The sequence below is a fragment of the Cavia porcellus genome, unplaced genomic scaffold (genome assembly GCF_034190915.1).
Source record: "Cavia porcellus strain 051 isolate PalLab524CR breed Dunkin Hartley unplaced genomic scaffold, mCavPor4.1 scaffold_6, whole genome shotgun sequence".
Lineage (NCBI taxonomy): Eukaryota > Metazoa > Chordata > Mammalia > Rodentia > Caviidae > Cavia > Cavia porcellus.
Window position 1 is genome coordinate 23,164,186 of NW_026947489.1, and position 24,285 is coordinate 23,188,470.

The window sequence follows — 24,285 nt, forward strand, 5'->3', positions numbered from 1 at the left end:
CAAATGGCCATTTTGCTGGTAAAAACCAAAGCTCAACTGATCTGCACAGAACTGCATTACAGATTATCTTGTATTTCTGTGTTCAGCAGCAAAGAATCTAAGGACAAGGCTTAAGTTGGCTTCATACTTATTTTAAACTCGCATTCACACCTGCATACACACCTTTACACTTAGGAATGCAACACAGGTGTGAATTCAAAAGGAATACTATTTCTAGCTGTCATTAATACATCAAGAAGTTAATACTGTCAGCAAAAGATGTTTTCTGGTATAAACCCATTTTAAAGCATTTTCTCTAAGGAATGTTATTCATTAGGAATTATGTTACAACAAATTAAAAAGCCACATATCTTCTTTTAACTTCCCCAATAAAGGAAATATCCAACTATCTTTTGGCAAGTGTGATTTTTCACAGTGTCTGGCAGCATTTTCACCACCCAAGAAAAAAGCAGTAAATTCAATACAGGAAAAAAAGTGGGGAGGAGTGTAATAGCTTTAAAAAAATTCACTCCTAAAGGAACGTGGAATTAAAATGAGAATTCTGCTTATCAAACTAAAAAAACTTTAAATTTATAATATTCAAGAACAATCAGTCGATTTGGTAATTTTCTATAATGACAGCACTCAAACTGTGAAAGAGACCAAACAAGGATGGTGTTTTCATATATCAAGGATTTTTAAAATATTTAAACAGCTTAAAACCAATAATTCTAAAAAAAAAAAAACCAGTAATTATAAGATTTTAAATACTCATAAATGCTGTTTTCTCTATTATGACTTTTGTCATAATGCTATTTAATAGTGAAAAAATTGGAAATCTCTCAAAATGGATTATTAACTTAGCCATCAAAATAAAGGCCCTGCTGTTTTACTGTGGTCTTAAACCAGTCTGTATGGCTGGTGACTTGTCATCAGCTTCAAAATCACTTTCTTAGAGTGACTTCCCTAAATTGTTTGCCCATACACGATTGATATAACCACTAATCCTCTACTCACACGGCACTGCTGAATCTTCATATTAATGGGTATACTACTATTACCCTCAGGAGAACAGACTCTGATGAGTTGACATCTGTATTCACAACACTCAGAACAATTTATCTGTCCATTTAAAGAACAGTCTTTACATGTGTGTTCCCTCTCCTATTTTTTTAAAACCAGGTTGTTGGTCTCATTAATTCTTAATAATATTCCAATTTAAGAAACTTGATCATCTGTTATGTATTATACATATTTTTCCTCTTAACATATTCATCCATTGAAATTATACCATTCAAACCTGGGCACTGTGCTGTATACCTGTGGCACCTGCTATTCAGGAAGCCGAGGTAGGAAGATCACTTGGGCTCACACTTGGAGATAAATCTGGGTATCACAGAGATATCCCATCTAAAAACAAAATATTATTTTTTTGTTTTTCTGAGACAGGATTTCACTATATAATCCAGGCTAGCCTTGAACTTGCTGTGTAGCTCAAGTTGGTGCTGAATCGGTTATCCTCCAGCCTGAGTGCTAGGATTACAGGCATGTGCTATCACATCACCAGCTCAAAAAACTTTTTTGTTGTGGTACTGGGAATTGAACCCAGGGTCTTGGCACTAAACTCCATCCCTAGCCCTTTTTAAATTTTCTTTCTGAGACAAGGTCTTGCTAAGGCACTGAACTACACAGGCTGGGCTTTAATTTATAATAATCCTCCTGCCTCAGTCTCCCAGAGTGCTGAGATTATAGGTGTGCATCACTATGTTCACTTAATAAAAACTATTTTTAAATAGTATAATTGCAGTGATATACTCCTGTAATCTACCTACTAGGGAGGCTGAGGTAGCAGGATCACAAGTTCAAGCCTAGGTCAAGCAATTTAAAACCTGTCTCAAAACTTTAAAAAAAAGGGGAGGGGGAGTACAGCTCAGTGTTAGAGCACCTTTATTATAGCAAAAACAAAACAATTCAGTGATTTTGTTATATACAGAGTTGCACAATCATTACATTTTAGAATATTTCTGGGGATATGGCTCAATAGCATAAGTGCCTGCCTAGCAAGTATGAGGTCATGAGTTTGATCCCTGGTACCAAAAAAAAAAAAAAAAAAAAAGTAAAAGTTAAATTTTAGAACATTTCATCACTCCTTCCTTTCAATTTCTCCCACCCCTAAGCACCACTAATCTACAGACATTTTCTGTGTTTATAACTCACTTCTGGACATTTTAGGACATTTTGTTAGGTAAGTAGAACCATACAACATGTTATCTTTTTTCTCAAAAGCTTTTCCTAGCATAATGTTTTCAAGTTTCATATATGTTGCGGCATAAAAGAAGACATGCATATTTTTGTTGAGCAATATTTCAATGTATCAGAATTTTATTTATCCACTAATCAGATGACAATTGAGTTGTTGTTTCTAGATTTAGGATATTATAAATAATGTTATAAATGTACATGCACATGGTTTTCTGTGGCTCTAGGTTTTCATTTTTCTCAGGGTCCATTTAAAGAACAGTCTTTACATGTGTGTTCCCTCTCCTATAGAGGCACTCTCATAGGTGCCCCAGGTATACAGCACAGTGCCCAGGTTTGAATGGTATAATTTCAATGGATGAAATTTACCTAGAAGTAAATTTCTGGGTCATATGGTTAACTCTACACTTAATTTTTCTTCTTTTTAGAGACAGGGTCTTGCTATGTAGACAAGGTATCACATTCTCACCAATCCTCCTGCCTCAGCCCGAGTGTTGTGATTACAGACAAGTGCTGCCATACATGGCTATGCTTAACTTATTGAATACTGTCAAACTGCTTTCTAAAGCAGCTAACAACATTTCATATTACCAATCTATGAGAGTTCCAGTGATTCTACATCTTGACCAGTCACTATTATGACCTTTTTATAAAAATATACACAGCCATCTGATTAGGTGTGAAAAGGCTTGACAATTCAAAAATTGAACTATCTAAACAAAAAAGGATAACTCCAACAGATCAAGGTACACCAAGCATGTTTATATCCATGAGCTCATAATACTGAGAAATAAATCAGCTCAAGATTATAAAAGAACTAAAGAAAAAAACAAGAACTATCTTTCCTAAGTATCTACTTGGGGGGGCAGTAAACCAAACAGTTAATTAAAATAAACATAACTTTCATAAGTTTACAAGCTAATATAGGAAGGAGTTGATTAGAAATACAATGTTTGGCAACTCCTAATGTACTAATGAATCTGGGTGGTGGTCATCAGTCTCTTACAGAAAAGTCCTGGATAAGTATTGTCATGGGGATACAGTCTATAACATTTACACTGTAGATATTTCTATAGGACAAATAATCTGGTTTTCTCAATAAATAAACTGCAAGAGGGGGAAAAGAGATGGAGAAAGCAACAACAGACTAAAAATGACTTGAAAAATATCCAACAATAACCATATATGTTTACCAGCCCAACAAGAATTCAAATCAAATAGGACTCATTTCTATTAAAGCCCACAAGAAAATGCAATACTCCACTCTTTCAAAACTTGTGACAAAACTTATTAATGGTACAATATTCTGACCTAATTTGGTAACTTTTTAATGAGCTCTATGTTACACAGGCTGATATGGAACCTCTTGGCTCAATCAATCCACTTATTTCAGCCTCCTTAGTAGCTGGGATTAAAGGCATGTGCCACTGGGCCAGGCTGAGATTTGGGAATCTCTTAAAAAATAATTCCCTAGGCTTGGTGGTACACACTTGAAGTTCAGCTACATGAGACACTGAAGCAGGAAGATCACAATCTTAAGTCCAGCTTAAGTAACTCGGCTAGACCGTCTCATAACATAAAATATCAAGGATGAAGCTCAGTTGTATTATAGTTGCCTAAATAATGGCACAGAGCCCTAAATTCAATCTCCAACACTTGCCAAACAAACAAAACTTCCAATATACACTGCTTACCAGGATCCTGTCTTAAAAATATATATTGGATCACTAGCAGATTGAAAAATATGGCAAAAGTTTGAAAACTAATGGAATAAAGCTGATGTAAATTAATATCAAATATGACTTCAAAGCAAAAACATGAGGAAAAAAGGGCATTTTCTATATATCCAGATATCAATCCAAAAGATTAATTCTGAAATAAAGGCCTACAAAACTCTAAAGCAAAGAGCAAAGAGCCCCAAAATACCTAAAAGGAGAATCAGTCAAGGCTACAATAAGTTAGAACAAGTAAAACTTCCTCCAAAAGACCTGACAATACATTAAGACCTAAAACGTACAATTAACAAATTTGACCCAATCCATATAAATGGAACTCTGGATCCAACATCTGCTCAGTATATTTTGTAACTGTATACAAAACCTTTAACAAAGTACACTAAAGTGCATGTTGGGCCATAAAGCAAATCTTAAAAATTTTAAAGACAAACTGTATGGAAGATGTTCTATGATCACAGAATTAAGATAAAAATCTGTAACAAAGACAATTAGCCAGGCATGGTGGTTAATCCATCTTGTAATCCAGCATTGGTAGGCTGAAGCAGGAGGACTGCAGTGAGTTCGAGGTCAGCCTGGGCTACTAATGAGACCCTGCAAAAAAAGACAACTAAAAAGTTCCAAATGTTTTGGAGCTAAATCATATACTTTTTCATGGGCCAATGAGACACCCAGTAGGTATTACAAAATATTTTCAAGTGTATGATAATTTAAAAATACTTCAAAACTCCTAAAATACACTTAAAATCAACATTTACAATCTTTGGTTCAGGTACTGGGAAGATTAAAAATTATGTGATGTCAGTGAAATGGTAGGTCAGAGACCTCCAAAAATTTCTTACTCCCTAAAAGCAGTAAGAACACTGGCAAAAAAAGAGACATGACCAACTTTTTTCAGGACTCTATAAACTAATCTTGGGAGCATGTACTTAAAAAAAAATTAAACACAAAACAGCAAAATCTTGGTAAGAATAGCATGCATTATTCCCATGCATTATTCTCTCCTTAGTTCTGCTACAACCTTGAAAACCAACATCCTGAAATCATTCTGAAAATTAGCAGAACTGCTTCCACTGAAGGGTGGTACACAGCTGAAACTCAAGCTCTAGCTCAAGAGAGTAGTCAATACTTGACATCCAGCAAGAATCCATCCCTAAGACTATCTATATTTGACCCAGCTCAGAGCTCAACCAGTTAAGAACAGCCACTCCCAGGGGAAATTTGTTTAAAATGTAACCAGAGGCAACAACTAAACATCTTGGGTAATCTAAAGCAGTAGATAACAGTTCAGGGAAACAATAGGTGAACCAAAACAAAGCTTAATTTGAAAGGAAAGATGGGAATAAGATCCATATCTTACTTCAAAAGCTCTAAAGATTGCTAGATGCTTGGGAAAAAACAGATCCTCAGCTCTTCTGGTTAACTGTATGGGTTTGTACAAGTATAAATTCAAGATCACTTAGTTCTAAATGTTTGGCTGGTTGCAGAAGGCAGGCTGAGCTCTTTGGCAAAGATTGGGAGGCTTAGGGGGGTTCCAGAAATGTAAGGCTGTCTGTCCAATCATTAACTGACCACTAAGACAACCAAGTACAGACTTCAGTAGCCACATATGAAAAATATTCAAACTACACTGCATTAGTTGAGAAAAATTGCTAACAAGCAACAGCAAGAACTCCTCCTAGAGGTGGTACAATCTGATTTTCAGAATTGTCAAACTAAGTTACTTAAAGTATCTAGTTTGCGATACAAAATTTACAAGATTTGTAAAAACAAGAAAATACAGCCAACTCACAAAGGAAAAACAAATCAACAGAAACATTCCCTGACAAAGGCCAGATATTACACATACTAGACCAAGCTTTCAGCTATTTTAAATATGTACCAGAAACTGATAACCAAGCTATGAAGTTACAGTATAAAAATGTCTCTACAGAGTTAAAGATGTAGAAGTTATAAAAATAATGAATTAGAAATTCTGCAACCAAAGAGTATAACTGAAATTAAAAATTCACCAAAGAACCTCAAAAGCAGTTTTAAAAAGGAAAAACACTTAGCAAACCTAAAGACAGAGACATTAAGATTATCTAGTGTGAGGAAAAGAATGAAGAAAAATGAACAAAGCTATAGAAATCTCTGGGCTATAATACATATATAATACATATTAAAAGGCCCAAAAGAGAGATAAAAAAGAAAGGGCCAGAAAGAATATCTGAAGAAAAAAAGGAAGGAAACTTTGATGAATAATATCCATCTCCACATTCAATGAACTCCAAACTGCATAAAGTTATACCAACACACATAAAATGTTAAAAAGAGTATTGAAAATGGAAGAGGTATACACAAATAATTCTCAATAAGATTAACAGCTGATTATAAGAAATACTAAAGGGAATCCAGAAATACTAAAGGAAATCTTTCACACTGAAATAAATGGATCCTGCACAGTTAGTCGGAAACACAAAAAGTAATAAGGAGTCCCCAAAAAAGTAACTTTTTTACTTGCCTTAAAATACAACTGGGAAAGGGGCAGGAATATGTCAGTGAACAGTACGAAGTTGAAGCCTGAGATTTAGCTCCGTGGTGTAAGGGCCTGCCTGGTAAGCACCAAGAGTAAAGAGTACAGTGCTTTAGATGGGGGACTTAGCCCAGTGGCATAAGCACCTGCCTGGTAAGTGCAAGGTCTTGAGCTCCATCGCTGGTACCAAAAAAAAGAGCACAAAGTTTTAGTTAAATTAAGTTGTGGAAATCTATACAGAATGATGGTGTCTGCAGTTTATGTAATGGATCAGGCTGGATGTGCGCCCCAGTGGTACAGTGCTAGCTTAGTATGGGCAAGGCTTGGTTTCCACTCACAGCAAATAATAGCGCATTATCTAAAGATGACTAATAAGTAAGGCTTTAAATGTTTTTTACCACAAAATAGTATGTGAAATGACAGACACTATGTTAATTAATTTGACTTAATCAGTTAATATTATATATATTAAAACATTATACTGCATAATACATACACAATTTTTCTGTCACTTATACCTTAATAAAGCTAGGAGAAACAAAAAATAAAAAAGGTATTTGAAAAAAGCAAATATATATAGCTGTATTATCTATGTTGATTGTCATACAATGTATAACAATGCAACTTACATGACATTAAAGGCACAAACAGAGTGATACTGGCATAAGCTTTTTATATACAACTGAAACTAAATTGGTATTAATCTGGACTACACTGCTATAAATTAAGATGCTAGTTGTAATCTAGGCAGCTACTACAGAAAAACTAAAAAATATATAGTAAAAGCAATGAGAAGGAAATTAAAATCTCACTAGTCCACACCAGAAAAATATGTAACATAAAAAATGCACTGATGGATGAGTAAAAAGACATGGAAAACATAGCAAAATGGTATATACACATGTATACATATACTACATATATGTGTATGTAATACATACACACATATAAGACATATACATATAATACATACACATATATGCATTATATATATACATAGGTATACGTCTCCTTATAATTTTATGAGTAATTACATTATGTTTAGATGGGTTAAACTCTCCAAATTAGAGATAGGCAGAATAAATGTTTTAAAAGCATGATCCAAGCCGGGTACAGTGACACACATGCATAATCTCAGTGACTTGGAGGATTGAAAGTTCATGGAAAGTCTGGGCAGCTTAGTGAGATTTCATCTCAAAGTAAACAATAATTTGACCTATTTATAAATTTAAATTTTTAAATTGACAAAATGGTGATTACCAAAGGCTGGAGGGGTAGATTGGTAGTACCAGGAGTGGGGAGATGATAGCAAAAGGACACAAACCTTAATTAGACTGAATTTAAATAAGTTAATTTCTTGAGATATACTGCATGGCATGAAGAATACACTAAGTATCAATGTACTGTACTGATCAAAATTGCTAAAAGTTCCAAATAGTCTTACAATAAAAAGTACTTGAGGTAATAGATATATTCATTATCTTGATTATTTTACATTGTATTAAAAAAATCACGGTATCACTGTGAATTCCATAAATATAAACAACTCTAATTGTTTATTTAAAATTTTAAAAAAATAAAAATGGGGATACTGGGATTTAGATCATTAGTAGAGCACATGCTTAGCACTGAAAAGGCCCTGCATTTAAGCCCCATCACAAACCAAAAAAAAAAAAAAAACCCAAAACAAAAAATTAAACAGGAAAAGATATGAAGAGCCATTTGTCCAAAGAAAAATACACACATGGCCAATGTGTGTGACATCATTAAAGAAGTGCACATCAAAATCACAATAAAGGACCTGGAGTATAACACTGTGGTGAAGTACTTGCTGTCCAGTATACACAAAGATCTGAGTTCAATCTCCAGAACTGGGGGGGGGGGAGGACAATAAAAACCAAAAACAAAACCTGCAACAAAATGCCACTTTATATGTACCTGGACTACTTTCAACTATAATAAAAAATGTATTGATGAGGATGCAGATAAACTAAAACTCGCACACACTACTAGTAGGAACATAAAATCACATAACTGCTTTGGAAAAATAGTTTGATGTTTCTTGAAAGAATTTTGAATACTGGTATGTCTGGAGGAACACACCTGTAACCCCAGCATTCTGGTGGAAGCTGGAGGACTACAAATTTGAACCTAGCCTGTGCAACTTGGTGATACTGTTTGTCTCAAAATAATAAAAAAAGGGCTAGGGATATAGCAGGAGGCAGCAAGCAGCAAGTGATAAGCAACAAGCAGTGACCCTTCTGTCCCTTGTATCTTATCCAAAATATCTACCCCTTAGGGTGGGTAATATCCATACCCAGAGTGGGGTAGTCTTAATCCTAGCATGGAACCATGAATCAGCACATGCTGGATCACAGTAGCACACATCTTAAGATCCAATCACCTTTAAAAGCCCCATGTATAACTGCATGAGGCTTTGAGGGAACATCTAGATACAAACCATAATACCAAGGAAGAACTGAGATATGTGATAGCAGGAATTCTTTTATGGCCTTTTGGTAAATCTCATGGGGGAGTCATATGCACTCTGCCATTCCCCCTATCAACTTTTTTTTTTTTAAACAGAGTTATTGAACCTATGGCCTCCTGCATACAGAGCAAGCACTCTACTGGTGAGTTATATCCCCACTTGGCCCCAAATTAAGAAATTTTACTATACTATTGGTTACTTACCAACTCTTTGTTCTCAGCTTTGGTCCCTTATGGGCCTTTCTAGTGTAACAGAAAATATATATTCAATATCAAACTACACTGTGAAATAATTTTGAGTCTCTGGTTATGTTTTGATCTGCACTGTTTTGCTGTTATGCCCTCTTTTATCTCAATCTCCATTTTATTATTTACTTTTTTATTTTTATCCTTTTAAATAAGGGAAAAATAAATTAAAAAATAGCAGGATATATAGTAACCCACTTTGACTTTCCATTATCTTGATTCAAAGCCCTGTATTGCTCTCACCATCTTGTTTTGACTGATGTCCCTCTATTCTATTTTGCTTGATAGTACCAGGTTCGAAAGTTTAGGCAACAGCTGTGAAGATAGTGGGATTCATTATGACGCCCATTCTGGTTTACTATTATCTACTTTTGAAGACCTATAATGTCTCCAATGTTTTGGTTTTGCCAGTTTTGTTCTTTACTGTTTTGTTCAATTTTATTATAACTGATGATATAGGCAATTCTATTAGAGATAGCGGGAGGCATTATGGTAACCATTGTTGATCACCTTGTATTATGCTTTTACATTATCTATTATGTCCACCCTTTTGATTTGACTGACTCTGTTCTGTCACATTTGGTTCTACTCGCTTCCAAAAAAGTAGTAACTGTGGGAGAAACAAAACCCAAAATGTGTAATCGTCATTGTACAAAAGAGAGGAAAAGAAAGTGCTCTAAACGATATAACAGCATGTATATATAAGTGTATAACATAGATAATGATATTACTGAGTTTTGTTGGATCATTGAACAGAACTGTTTGCAGTCTCACTGTTGGAATGTCCACTTTACAAGCTTTAATTTTGTGACTTGAACAATTATTTCTAAGATGACAATATGTAATCCATTAACTAGTGACTTCCTACTGTTTATTTTTTTCTGTAAATTTGTATAACTTGTACCCTTTCTCTGCTTTTTTTCTTTTTCTCCTTAAATAAAATTTAAAAAAAATTTGAGTCTCTTTAAAAGCCTATTTTAAATGCTATTTCCCCAATAAGATTTTCCTAGTTTCCTAATATTCCCTCTTTTGATTGTGTCATTTAGTTGACAAACCATTCTCATTTACATAGTATGCTATGTAATATTTTGTCACAGCTAGCATATGGTCCCCACAAGTGACTTACACTCAAACATTTGTTCAAATGAAAAAAAAAGTAACATATAACTTTTGCAAATTTAGGCACGTCTGTGTAAAACAAGTTAACTGTGAAATTTTAATTCTGACAAATAACTGAGTATGAATAAAATATTAGCAAGACATGATCTTTTACTCTGTCACAGTCCGGTGAAAAAATAAAATCTAATCAATGCAAAATGCAACTATCAATATGAAACAGTGGGATATACCATTTTTCAACATTTTTGTCATAGAATCTTTGTTGCAGAAGGGCTTGTGGGAAAAGATATACAGAAAAAAAGATGTCCACTGCAACATGTAAACCATTTTAGTCTTTCTCTATGCTCATGTATATATTTGAAGGCATACTGTTTTGTACTTTGCTTTTTTCATTCTAGATACTATGACTGCTCTCATTATGAAGTCCTCTAGAAACTTCATGTTTAGTGATATAGTCCCTGTCATAAATCATTTTAAGTTTTTACAATCATGGTTATTAGGCAACAAAATTTTCATCAGAAGCTACAAGTTCAGGTTGTTTCTTACGATGCTTCAGGAGAATATAATTCCCTAGTTTACTTCCTCATCACCACAGATTTGCATTTCTGCAGGTCAGGTCTGTAATTCTTGCTGGGGAAATATCAGGAAGAGGTTCTCTACAGGCCAGGAATCCCTGCTTCACCATTAACAATGGCTCACAGTGCTCAGCTGATATCTTCGGTGGGAGATATGGAGTGATGACCATTCAGTGGGGGCTCAGTGCATCTCTCCTTGAAGGGCTCTGAACACCAGCTACCTTAACAGGAACCTTTTCCACAATCCTTTGGTTCCCAAATCTGCATATTCCATCATGTGAGCCAGATTAAAAAACAAAACTTGAGAGGCAGGTCAGGCAGGTAACATTCTGTTCTACAATGAGAGAAAACTGACCTTTGTATCACTGTTCAATATCAAGCTTAGAAGCTAAGTGTCCCAATTTTTCAGGGTGCTCTTCCCACTGTATTTTATATATGTACCTTGAGAAAATTCTGACATTGAGAAGTGCATACCTTACAGTTCAGTTAGCCAATGATCTAACACAGAGTGTAATGGTAATACCCAGACCAGAGCTTGGCTTTTTACCAGTGAGGCCACTGGGCTCCCTTTCCAACCACAAACATATTCCAGAAAGCTCCTCCTTCATAAGGCATGGAACTTTGTCTAGACAGATCAACAACCTACCACTAGCTAAAAACAAACCTTCACATACTACAAAGATTTCCAGCATGTAAGAAGCAACCCAGTAGGTCGCTCTTGATTGTGTTTCCAGGGAAGGTTCTGGGGATCACACCAGGGCACTGGACAACCTAAGTATACATTCTACCACTGAACTACATACATCCCCAGCCCAACTTATTTTTATTAGAATATAATCTATGTAATTTTCTTAGGGTACTAAAACAGAACATGTATTAGAACAAAAAAAAGACTCCTTGAAAGTTTTCTGGGGAGAGGGGTGGTTTTTAAATTTTTGTTTTGTGCCAGTCTCATTATGTAGTGCAGGCTGACCTTAAACTTGCTTATGTAGCTCAGGATGACCTCAAACTCACAGTGACTCAGCCTCCCAAGTGCTGGGGATTATAGCTGTCTGCCACCACTCCAATGACTCCTTAAAAAAATTTTTTTTTTTTGTCTTTTTCCTTTTTACCAGTACTGGGGATTGAACTCATGACTGCCTGCTTGCAACGCAGGCACTTATACCACTGAGCTAAATCCCCAGCCCAACTCCTAAAATTTTAACACAGCATAAGCTAATATAGAGTAATCTAATAACTTAAATTTTATATAACTCTTTTATGGTAATTAGAAGACATAAGCCCCTGCCCTCTCAGGTATGTCCTCTCACTTTTTAGATGCCACAAATCAGTTCTTAAAGAGCCTCTCTCTCAAATGTTTAACTACTTAATTCTCACATACTCCTGCATCTTTGTTGAAATTATTTCCAAGACTTAGTTGAAAAATAAATCAGAAATGTATAAAGAACAGTATCAGTCCTTATTTTGAGAAGCCTTGTTGCCAAATTTTTCAAAGTCCATTTTTAGAATTAAAAATACATTCTTTCATCTGAAATAACTCAAATAGCAGTCTCTCAACATTCTTAAAACGTGTTTTAATATTCACAAAAAAAATTATGAAACCTATTAGGATATTCACATCTCACCGGGAACAGTCATATTCAGGAGATGCTATCCTCTGTCCCCCCAATCTACGAAGTATCCTACATACCCTTAAATTCACTCAATTCACATTGAAAAGCTGTTAAAACAGGCAAGAGGCACATAGTCCAATATACTAGTCACATGTGGCTACTGATCATGTGAAATATAACTAGTTCATACTAAAATACCCTAAGTGTAAAACATTCACTGGATGATTCTGAAGCCTCAGTACTAACAAAAAAGACATTAATCATTTTTATATGTGTTGACATGACAATAGTTTACATATGCTGTGCTGAATAAAATATTAATTTCATGCTACCTTTTATTTTTTCATATGGTTAATAAAACATAATAAAATATAATCTATATCATACTTTTAAATATAAATACTCATTATTTTTGGCCTATACCTTCTTACCCAATATTCTTATGTATCATAACACAGATTTCTGTGTTCTTATCACTGGCAGTCTTCACCCAAAGAGGGATCTAATTCACAAAGCAAATCATAAAAGGGGAAAGTGCTGTCATTTTCCACAGGTTTCCCAAGGAACATCTCCTAAAGGCACTGCTTAGAATAGAAGGTCTACACACAAGCCTAGTTAGTACATCCAAGGTTCCAAACCTAAATCACCTGGCAAGTGATCATGCATTCCTTGATTTACTGGTGTAGTGCAGACTCTACTGAAATCCAGAGAATTGTCCAATATGGCATTTATCCTTCGAAAAATACTGGCATTGCTACATGTGGAGAGTGCAGGTACTTCCTGATTGTCCCAGCAATCTTTTATCCTTCCTGTTTCTTCTTCCTACAGACAGAAAAAAGATACTTAGGTTTTCTACCCTCTTTTATGATAAACACATGGATCTTTTATAACACCATGAGTTAGACAAAGCAACAATGCCCAGAGTTTCTTGCCAATATAATAAAACACTAAACAAGTGCTTTGTTTTGTTTCTGGTACCAGGGATCAAACTCACGACCTTACGCTTGCCAGGCAGGTGCCTACACTGCTGAGATAAATCCCTGACCCTAAACAAATGTTTTTCATGAACATAGCACTCAGAGAACTCTTAAGAGACCAACCAAAATATCAAGATATTTCCTCAAGAACTCCGAGTGCAACACGTATAAGCCATAAAAGCAGAAAGACATGGTTCAAATTTTGGAGGATATCAGTACTCTGGAATACTATCTGGCATAAAGGAATATAGTACTGCGACATACAACCTGGAAAAAAAATCTCAGAAGGATGCTAAGGGAAAGAAGTCAGTTACAAAAGACTACAGAACACATTTATATGAAACATCTAAAGTAAGAAATATAAAGATCATCTGTCCATGGCTGGCAGGGGGTAGTGGCTAATGGGTACAAAGTTTATTCTGAGTTGATGAAAGATTCTAAAATTACATTATGATGATAGCTGCACAGCTCTTTAGTATACTAAAAAACTAATGAATTATACATTGAAAGGTGAAAACTTTATGATATGTAAATTATATCTCAATATAGCACTTTGAAATTTTTGGTTCTACCATTTACTGGCTGTGTGATGTTAGTTACCTAATCCTTGTACCTCCCAAGGTTTCCTACCTATGAAATGAGAAAAGGTACCCAAAAACTTTTTGATGACATGCATAAAGCATTCAGTACAGTGGCACTGCACACAATAGCTTTATTTTTACATCATAAGATGTAGTTATAAAAGATACAGTAAACGACAAAAAACTCCCAAAAAGAATATGGACATTAAAAGTGCGTATTACTCTACTTAATGGTGTAAGGAGACAACAATCATCAACGAACAAAAAAAAGCACTCCTACGTACAGAATCATAAACTGAACCCTACACAAAAACTATTGGTGGTCTCCTTAGCAAATAACACCACCACCTACTAGATGTCTAACAGACAAACTAATGTACCACTTATCATTATGTTTTTCTTTCTCTTTTGGTACGACTGGAAGTTGAATCCAGGGCCTTTGCACTGAGCTACATTACCAGGCCTTTAAAAAAAATTTTTAGATTTTAGAGACAGGGTCTTAACAAGTCACTAAGTTGCCCAAACTGAGCTTGAACTCTCTATCCTCCTGCCTCAGTCTCCTAGGGTGACTACAGGCATGTACCACCATGTCCAGCTCTATTCTTCACTCTTTACTCTCTTGCATCTAGTGCCTGACATTGTCAACAATAAAACACTGGTTGACAGACTGAATACTCTAAGAAGGATCTGCTTTACTAGTTCTATCATTCCCAATGATTTTGGGAAAAACAAAAAGCACACCAAGCAAGGGAACTGGTACACACTTGCCATCTTATAGCTGATCTCATGAAAATAAAATAAAATCATCATTCTGTCTAGCCTACTAAAATCTAGGTGAGTAACACAATGACCCACTGCGTTCAGTTTTATAAACTGCAGGATGAGTTTAAAGGGACAGATCTGAACTTTATTTTAGTCTCTACCTCTTGAAAAGATTGGTATCTTCTGCAAGCAGCAAGGACAAGCAGAATACAGTTGTTTTTCTAAACCTAAGAGGTAAAACTCAAACTGTCTTTTTCACTGTTAATTGTTCAATGTTAACTGGACATTTCTAAGATAATGCAAAATTTCACTAAGATTACTTTATAAAGGCTAAGATGCAAGCATTTATAGTATGATTTTAAGGCTAATTCTCCATTCACTACCCTAACCAACATCAGCTGATTGCCTGCTATCTACAATGAACAGTACAAGAGCCATCAGACTAGATAATCAAAACAAAGTTCTAAAGTATGAACAATGAACTAAGACCTGATCATATTGGACAGGTTAATGCTGTCTTCTAAATCTGAGGTTACCTAACCTTTAAAAATTCCTTTTAAGATACAAAAATTAACCTAAGTTTTATTTATTACAATAGAAGTACTACATGTATAAATTCCCAGATCCTGGCAACATCTAACAGCAAGTAAATGACCACTGTATGTGAGTCTTACAATACTGCCAGCAACTACAGGAGATCATGGTAGCCTGGGAGATACATGCAGACTTGGGAGGCATTTTGGAAAAATAAGTCTAAAACCTTATTTTAAGCAGTCTGAAAAAAACCTAATTTAGGAATACATCTGGTCACACTGCCTCAACTCCTAATCCCATTAAGAATATACATCATATTCCCAAACTAGGCAAATGGCATTTGGAATGCCTCCCTCCCCTTTTCTCATACATACCAAATTAGAGGTCTATTTTAATTAATTAGAATAAAAGTAAATGAGGTGTTCAATGTATACCCTAAGCGCTTGATCTTATAAGTATCAATGTTTGCCTTGAATGATCAATTTTAAAGTAAAAAAAAATCAAAGCCTCAGATTAAGAACAATTCTACTTTCCTTATGTATAAATTATAACAGCAGTAACCCTTTTTCATAGAAGAGTTTAGGAAGTAATATACTGTAGTTAGCATGGTCCATGAAATATAACTATACGTGAATAAATTAATGTTATCTATCAATATTATTATTGTTACATTATGGGATCAGAAACTACCAAGTGATCTTTGAGGAAAAGAATCTATTTGCTCATTAAAGAGAAAAATGGACTAAAAAATCAACTACAAAATAGATTTATTCTTTTAATCGTCCCAGTTAAATGAATTTTCATTTTTAAAACAGAAAGCAACTATTCATTCTTATAGTCATGGTCCCATTTACTCTGTATATCCTATCTTAACTCTGATCTATATATATTCAAATATATATAGATATAGTTCTAAATTCAAACCAATGTGCCCCTATGAAAAAAGCATTTTTTCTTGGTCATTCTACTATTGCTGATGCTATTATTTTTGTTTTATTCTGCCATAAAATGACATCATTTGCAGTTTTTGACCTTTAGTTGGTTCTTCACTATGGACAAGAAAGTAGTCTTTAAGACAGATCAAAGCTTTAGAGTACAAATCCTACAAAAAATCATGGGTAAGTGGGAAGCATTTAGAAAACAAAAATAATTCTTTTCAAGTTTAATGCTGACAACATAGCAAAAATATGGCCTGACAATAAAATTAGTTCTACCTGATTACCTGTCATAACAGAATGACTCATGAAGAATCACTAATAAAAGCTATTTTAGATCAGGTCTCAATTTTCTCCTTTTCAACTCTCATGGCAAAACAAGTAGTTCCTTACAGCTGTGATCTTCAGTGGGGACATTAGAGATGCAATGGAAGGAGGAACCTACAAAAAAAGAGATTCCCCTTTCCACAAGGAAAGATCCTTCTCTTCAAAAATGTGAATCACTATCCAAAAGCAGAAAGAACACAACCAACTGTACCACTTAAGTCTCATTTTTAGCCTCACTTCCCTAAGGCATGAAATATGGTACTACCTGCTCTGCACACTTTGTATTAACTAAAGTACACAGATATGATCAATTAATAACTTATGGCAACAGAGGTACAATTCCATACAGGTGATAAAGTCAGTGTCACTCAGAAGCATGCTTTCAAGTTATTCATCCTAGCCAAGTTCACCAAAAAGACAAATATACTTGTTTTACCATATAATTTTAAAAATACTATTTAATACTATTTACCATATAATAATTTATGGTACTTGTTTTACCATGTAACTTCAGTTTATATTTGTTGGGTTTTTGGTATCTGCAGTTTGGAATTATCATTCATAATGCTTTAAGATCTGAATCCACATGTTTTTGTTAAAAAGATTCCAAAATTTTATACTTATTTGTATGACGGAACAAATCAATAACTGCCTAATTTGGAAACCCAGGATTTGCTTTCAATTACAACATACTCTTCAGGCTCAGCATGGTGATGAGATGGTTAGCTTCTAGGAAAATCCTTGTTTAGGGATAATATTTGACAGTCACAAATGCAAACTCTACTATCCCTGGTTATTTATTTGGGTTGCTTTTAATCAACACAACATCAACACTACAGATTCCTTCAAGATTATCACTGTTAATCATCTACTGCATAGTCATCAAGACTGAGAGACAGCTGAGAGATTTGTGGAAGACAGAGGGCACACAAATTCCTACAGATGGAGTTTAAAATTAAGTTCTACGGATTGAAATCAATTGAGCCCTTTGCAAAAGTGAAAAAGTTCACTTCTAAGATTTTTTTGAGTTAAAAGCAATGATCTTGAACATCTAGACTTTTTTGGGGGGGTAGGAAAGTGGCACCAGGTATTGAACTCAGGGCCTTGCAGCTTTTTTCAATTAAGTCAGAGCAACAGTAATTTAGATGCCCCCAAGAATTAGTTCTACTGAGATGTACTGTAACAATTTTCCCTTAGTTGTATACTAAATATACAGGTGAACAAAAATCTGTGTAATTTATACTATGCATTCTGAGAAACTGTTTACTGTAATTTTTGACATTCCTTAAATGAATAAATATAATTTGGGTAGTAAATTAAGAAATGCTAGCTTCCTGTGAGAAATTAATGTCTTCTTTCTGGAAGAATATATATCATCTATCCAAATGTTCATGTTTGCTTTGCGTAGCCAGGTCATTTCTTGTCAAGTTTTTGGCTGTACTTTAACAACTATAATTATTTAAAATGCTCATCTATACATACTTTAATTTTCTCCTTGGTCCTCTGCCTCAAGTCTCCCATACTATGATATGAGGAATAAAAAGTATTTTAAGTTGGTCATTTGAAGTGGCAAATATTCTACCTTTTTCAACCAAGAAAATGACAATTTCACATAGTTCAATCTAGTACTACTTCATAAATACTGAAAGACTGCTTTGTTAGATGATGTTAAGATTATAGAAATAAAAAAAACCCTTGTCTCAGAATTCATTAATGGGTGAAAGAGACCCAGTTATGTAAGTAGAGATCAAAGAAAGCACAAAATGCCACAAGAGCAGAAAGAATAACTCAAGGTACCTCCAAAGGTTTCACAATTAGAACTCCTATCGGACAGTGAGTCATATCTGTAAACCCAGTGACTTGAGTGGCTGAGGCAGGAGCATTGCAAGCTTAAGGCTAGCCGGGCAACTTAGAATCCTGTCTCAAAATTTGAAAACGAATGAGGATGGCGCTCAGAGGTGGAGTATTTGCCTAGCATTAGCAAGGCCCTAGATTCAGTTTCCACTAAAACACACATACACACACATGCACAGAGCTTCTAAAGAATAATGCAAAAACATATTCAGTAAGCAGTCATAAAAAATATTGTTTATTTAACCTCTTATTAATCCTCTAAATCCCCAACACTCTGCCAGCATGCCCCCAAAAGAACTCTGAAAAATAAATGTTTCTTAAACCAAAAAAAGAAAAAAATTAAAGCTGAAAAAAGTATACTTATTACTTTAGAAAAACAAATACATTACATATTAACACAATTTTTCAAAATGAAATAAATTGAAAAGTTACTGAGAGTTCCTTACTGCTGGTTTAATAGAAGATGGCTGGATTTTCATATTTGATTCTGTAATTTGTTGCTATGTATTGTTCTGGTCTAGGTACAGGAAGAAAATTCAGTCTCAGATAAGCAGAAAGAAAAGGAGGAATATTTTAACAGTCTTTTCAGATAACTGGTATTATTCCTCTTTCATACTACACCAAAACTCAAGTGGAAAGTTTTTTTGGATAGTGGGTAAGTGAGGATTGAACCCAAGGCCTCTGTAATTGAGCTACATTCTCAGCCCTTTTTATTTTTGAGACAAGTCTCATAAAGTTGCTAAACTGCCCAAATGAATTTGTGAGTCTCTTACCTTAGCCTCTCAGAGTGCAGAAATTACAGGCCTGGGCCACTGAACCTGGCTCAACTTCTTAAAAGTTTGAGGCACAGAACCTGAAACCATATGGATGTATTCTTCATTTGCTGTTACATTAAGATATACTGGTCTGCCTTGCACGATGGATAGATCTCTGAAGGTATACTATATATTATAATTACTTGACAAATTATGGTTCATCAAATTATGCATATATTTGTAAATTCTGATACACAAATACCACCACCATTCTTATCTTTAAGTTACTAGAAAAAGTATCAAGCTCATGTGGTGGCAGACAAACATTTCGTAAAACTGTAATTTCTTCAATGCTCAAATTTTACTCCTGGCAAAAATACTGTCAGTCATTTTTTTTTTTTTTTTGTCTTTTTCGTTTTTTATCGGTACCAGGGATCGAACTCACGACTGCCTGCTTGCAAGGCAAGTGCTTATGCCGTTGAGCTAAATCCCCAGCCCCTGTCAGTCATTTTTTTTATGAAGCAATTGATTTATTTTATTCATTTTTATAAAAATAACTGCCAAATATCTAAAGTTGAAAAAGTACAGTTTACCAATTTTTTTTTTACAAGGAAAGGTATTCCATGAAAAATAGCAGCTTACTCTTTTTGAAACTCAATCACATCAACACTTTTTCTTTGACAATCACTCCACTTGAATATGAAGCTGAAGTGCTCTACGATGATTTCCCATTGTCACATAATATTATACACATCTATTTGAGACTTGAAGTTTAATAAAATTAGTTTGTACTACTTCCAAAGAATATTTGTAACTGAAACTGAAGAAGGAATGTGCAGCAGGAAGACACAATGACCACTACTATAGCTTAATGGCACTGCCCCACTTCTTGCTAAGGCACCAAAGGTTTTATCCAACTTCATCATTTTGTGTTATCAATGCAAATCACAACAGTTTAAAAACACAACTGTTACTTCAGAATTATTAAAACAGTTTTGACTTCATGGTCTTCTTGAGGATTTAGTGGCCCTTCAGGGCCCCAAAGATATAGCTTTGAGAACTGCTGTACAGGCAAAGCTCCTCAGCCATAACAAATTTAAAAGATAACCTTCACAAAGGTGGCTTAATGACTGAGTTAGACTCTTATTACTTCTGTTTAACTACGGGATACATATATGCAGTGAAGGATGCTGGTCATAGGTATATACTGGATCCAATCCACATATTTCTATACATCTGAGTAACTACCATTCACATTAATATAAAGAACTTCTCTTTTTCCCATACCCTTTCCTTCTCTATGCTCTCACACACAGGGTGTACTTTCACACTTCTATGGTCACTGATTAGTTTCGCCTGTTTTTAATTTCTTACAAATGCAAACATGTAACATATACTCTTGGGTCTGGCTTTTCCCCCTGCTTTGTATATTTTTACATTACAGGGCAGTCCCCCAGTTTATTACTGTGTAGTTTATTATTATCACTGTGTAGCTTATATCTGTATAGCTTACTACCCTACAGTACACAGACACAGCTATGTCACAACTTATTAACACAACTGTTTATGGGTAAGTAGGAAGGAGTTAAAATACGCCTGACCTCTGTTTTCTGGCTGGCATCTGGGAAAGAATAGGGCTTTTGAACATATACCATTCCCACTACTGACCAGAGTGACTTATTATATTTAAACTGAAAGAACAATATGTTTTATGACAAACACATGCTTCCCTCCTGAGTCTGGAATTTTGGTACATTTCAGGAAGAAGCTGCCTAGCTGATGCTGTCGAAACAAAACAAAAAAAACTGTATGGTCTGGGCACCAAGTTTCTAACAAGCTTTCCTGGCTGACACCATTTTACACACATGGACAGTTATGGGGGAAATCAAGCATTATCCACTATGGCTCCCCTAGGCAAAGGACCCTTACAAACTTGAACTCAGATGCCCCCAAATACTGCCTTATACAACTTGTCCCCTTCATGATTTTTCTCTATCCTTTAGTTTTTCCCCCTATCCTCTAGTTTTAATAAATATTAACCATGAGTACAATTATACGCTGTCTTATGAATCCTCCTATGAATCATGTAACTTGGGCATGGTCTTGGGGGATTCCTGACATATGGGCATTTTCTTCTAACAGATTCTGAATGTTATGAATAAAAGTGCTAAGAATATCTTTAAGCATACTTTTTTTATAGTCATATGAACTAATTTTTCTTTCACACAAGTACAAAAAGTCTTAGCATAGTATCCCTTGCACTTAACATCTGAATATTGTACTTGACTAAAAACAGCCTTCTATATAATACCTCAATGTCTTTGTACATACTGTTCCTTTTGCCTAGAATTTCTTTCTTTTCCTCTGCTAAGACTGCTTTGCCAAAAAAATTCTTTTCTATGCCTTCTTCCGTTATTTCTGTTTTTGTTTGACTTTCAATATGCAGTATCATATGACTACATGCTTGTGTTCTTATTAGATGAACCACCTTAACAGTCTGTGATTTTGTTATTTATCCTTGATCACCAGAGTGGGCCCTATCATATGAGAAAACAATCAATAAATATAATGGCAATCTTTGGATTCCTGAGTGTTCTAATACATTGTTCTCAGTATCTTTGCTTTTTGTTCATAGACTAATCTCTGGTCCAAACAAAAGCTCAAATCCTGAAATGACTGAGTGTCATAAAGCTGTAGAACTGGTAAGTGAACATTAATTTTCATCTGGAGGGATCAGAAAAAGGAAGGACCCAGCAAAAAGGTCTCTCACACAGAAATCACCATCCAGGCTGGGAGACAGAACAATCCACTAAAAATCAAGGGCTAAAGGGATACGCAGAGGAAGCTGTAGAAACATTGGTGTGATGCTCTGCCACAGTGGCAGATGTGAATACACAAGCACAACTGAGAAGTATAGTGGAAAAATCAGACTGAAAATATTCATGCAAAGTATACTTGAATTAGTGAACTAGCAAAGAGAATGGAGAAATAGTGAAAAAATACAGGGCTACAGGATTACAGGATTACAACCAGGTTGTGTAGTTGTAAACATTGGGAAGAAATTTCCAAAGGAAAGCTACAACCAAGTACTTACCCAGAACCCTTCTGCAGTAAAGCCTCTGCTGGGAAGAAACAAAACACCCCAATACAGCTCTTGTCCCCAAGAGGAAAAGAGTCTGGAATCTAGTTGGGAAAAATTAAGACTAATTGAGTGAAACAGATAGAATCAGATTAGTCCAAGAGATGAGGAAATGAGAAAAAAATGATTCTGCTTTCAGAATTAGAAATCCCACCAGTGTTTAAAATGTCTCAGATAGATATATGCATTCAATAGTCCAACAGTAACCATAGGACTTGAAAACAACAAAGGGTAAATAAAGTGCTTAACCCTAAAACTTGGTAACTAAAGAGCTGGTGCAACTACAGGAATCCATGGAACCAAATCCTGTATGTGGGGACAAGAATGATACAACAGACTGAACTATAGGGAATATAGTATTGAGGATGACAAAGAAGCCTCCAGCATCAAGATAAAAATGACCAGTAAGATAAAAGCCATAAGGCTGGGTGTGTAGCTCAGTGATAGAACATTTGCTAAACCTACTCAAGGATCTGGGTTCAATCTCAAATATAGCAAATCTTCAACTTTCAAACATTTGACTTACAAACTTTTTTTTTTTTATTTTTTGAGACAGGGTCTTGCTATGCAGTTCGAGCTGGCCTTGAGCTCACTTTGTAGCCCAGGCTGGTCTCAAACTCACAATGATCTTCCTGCCTCAGCCTCCCGAGTGCTGGGATTACAGACATGAGCCACCACATCCGGCTAAACTTACAAACTTTCACAGATATGCTGTATAAGACTGTGTCAGAGCAATTCACTTTCAACTTCTCCCTGTTCCTTCTGAGAACCTGTCACCTCTTTTCCTCTTTTCCCATCTTCAAATAAACTGTCTTACTTTAGTAAGACTCACTTTTCTGGCCTACAACTAAATCCAATTTTTGAACAATTCTCCTGAAATGGAGCTTGAGAGGAAAAAAAACACAGAATTTTCTGAGCCAAAGGGCAATTTTAAGAAAAATGAGATAGAGTTCAATTAAGAGAGATCAATATGTGTGAATTCTAGAAATAACACTAGTCTAGAAATGAGGAAATGTGAATTTTAGTTCTGGCTCAATTAATCATTCACTGTATAAAACAATCACTTTTTAGTCTAAACGTAATTCTCCTTTGTCCACAAAAAGTAGTCAAAAATTAAAATCTAGGATCAGTGTCATTTCCAAATTATACCTGAGAGACACATCTCTAACACTTTTTCAGTTTCAAAACAATTCTAAGATGATAGCTTTTTAAAAAGTCTCATGAGAAAGGAACAATTCATGAGACAGATGGTGCCAGGGCCAGAACCCAGGAGCATAAAGCTAGAATGCTGAGAGCACAGATGTTAAGCAGTGAGATTAAACGCTGTCAAAAGGTATATACACACACCAAAACCCCAACCCCCCCAAAAAAAAACAAACACCTGTCCTTCAAGGTAACAGCTTTCTTCCAACAAAGGAAAGCTGCTCTTACACCTGTATTGAAGACTGCGAGCTAAACCCATCCAAATGGTACTCTATACTATACTGGCCAAGGATTAAAAAAAAGCAGTAATAATATTAGTCAAGTTATTCCCTGAATCAACAGTGCCCCATTTCCAACACACGTATCAACCTTAGACCTGCCCTTCTGGGGACTCTACAATTATCTCCAGGGAAGACAGCACAAAAGCCTTAAAAAATAAAAACAGAGTGTTAACTCACTATAATCTAAAAGGACTTCTCCAATCATATAGGAAAACAAAGTGAAGGAGAGATTTCAGCTTATCCATGCCTAAGTGTTGTCCTCAATTACTGATAACAAAGCTTAGCTCCATTTAATCAATACCTCCATGCACATACCAGAGTTACTTTAAAACATATTATATATTAAGGCAGCAAAATAACTGAGGAATCTTTTTATATTCCACTAACAAAAGTCACTAGCAATTAAAT

General features: G+C 35.1%; 1 protein-coding gene across 9 annotated transcripts in view; it reads right to left on the bottom strand.

Annotated features, from left to right (window-relative positions):
• The window catches only part of Cpeb1 (cytoplasmic polyadenylation element binding protein 1), an 80,113-nt gene that overhangs the window by 51,260 nt on the left and 4,568 nt on the right, over positions 1-24,285 (bottom strand). For 8 of the 9 annotated variants that reach the window (XM_063250089.1, XM_063250087.1, XM_063250088.1 and 5 more), the window contains exon 2: positions 13,177-13,351. The exons of the other annotated variant lie outside the window; for it this stretch is intronic. In XM_063250089.1, the coding sequence (XP_063106159.1) occupies positions 13,177-13,195 (19 nt within the window). In that variant the 5' untranslated portion in view covers positions 13,196-13,351. The remainder of the gene's footprint in view (positions 1-13,176; positions 13,352-24,285) is intronic. 9 annotated transcript variants of the gene reach the window in all.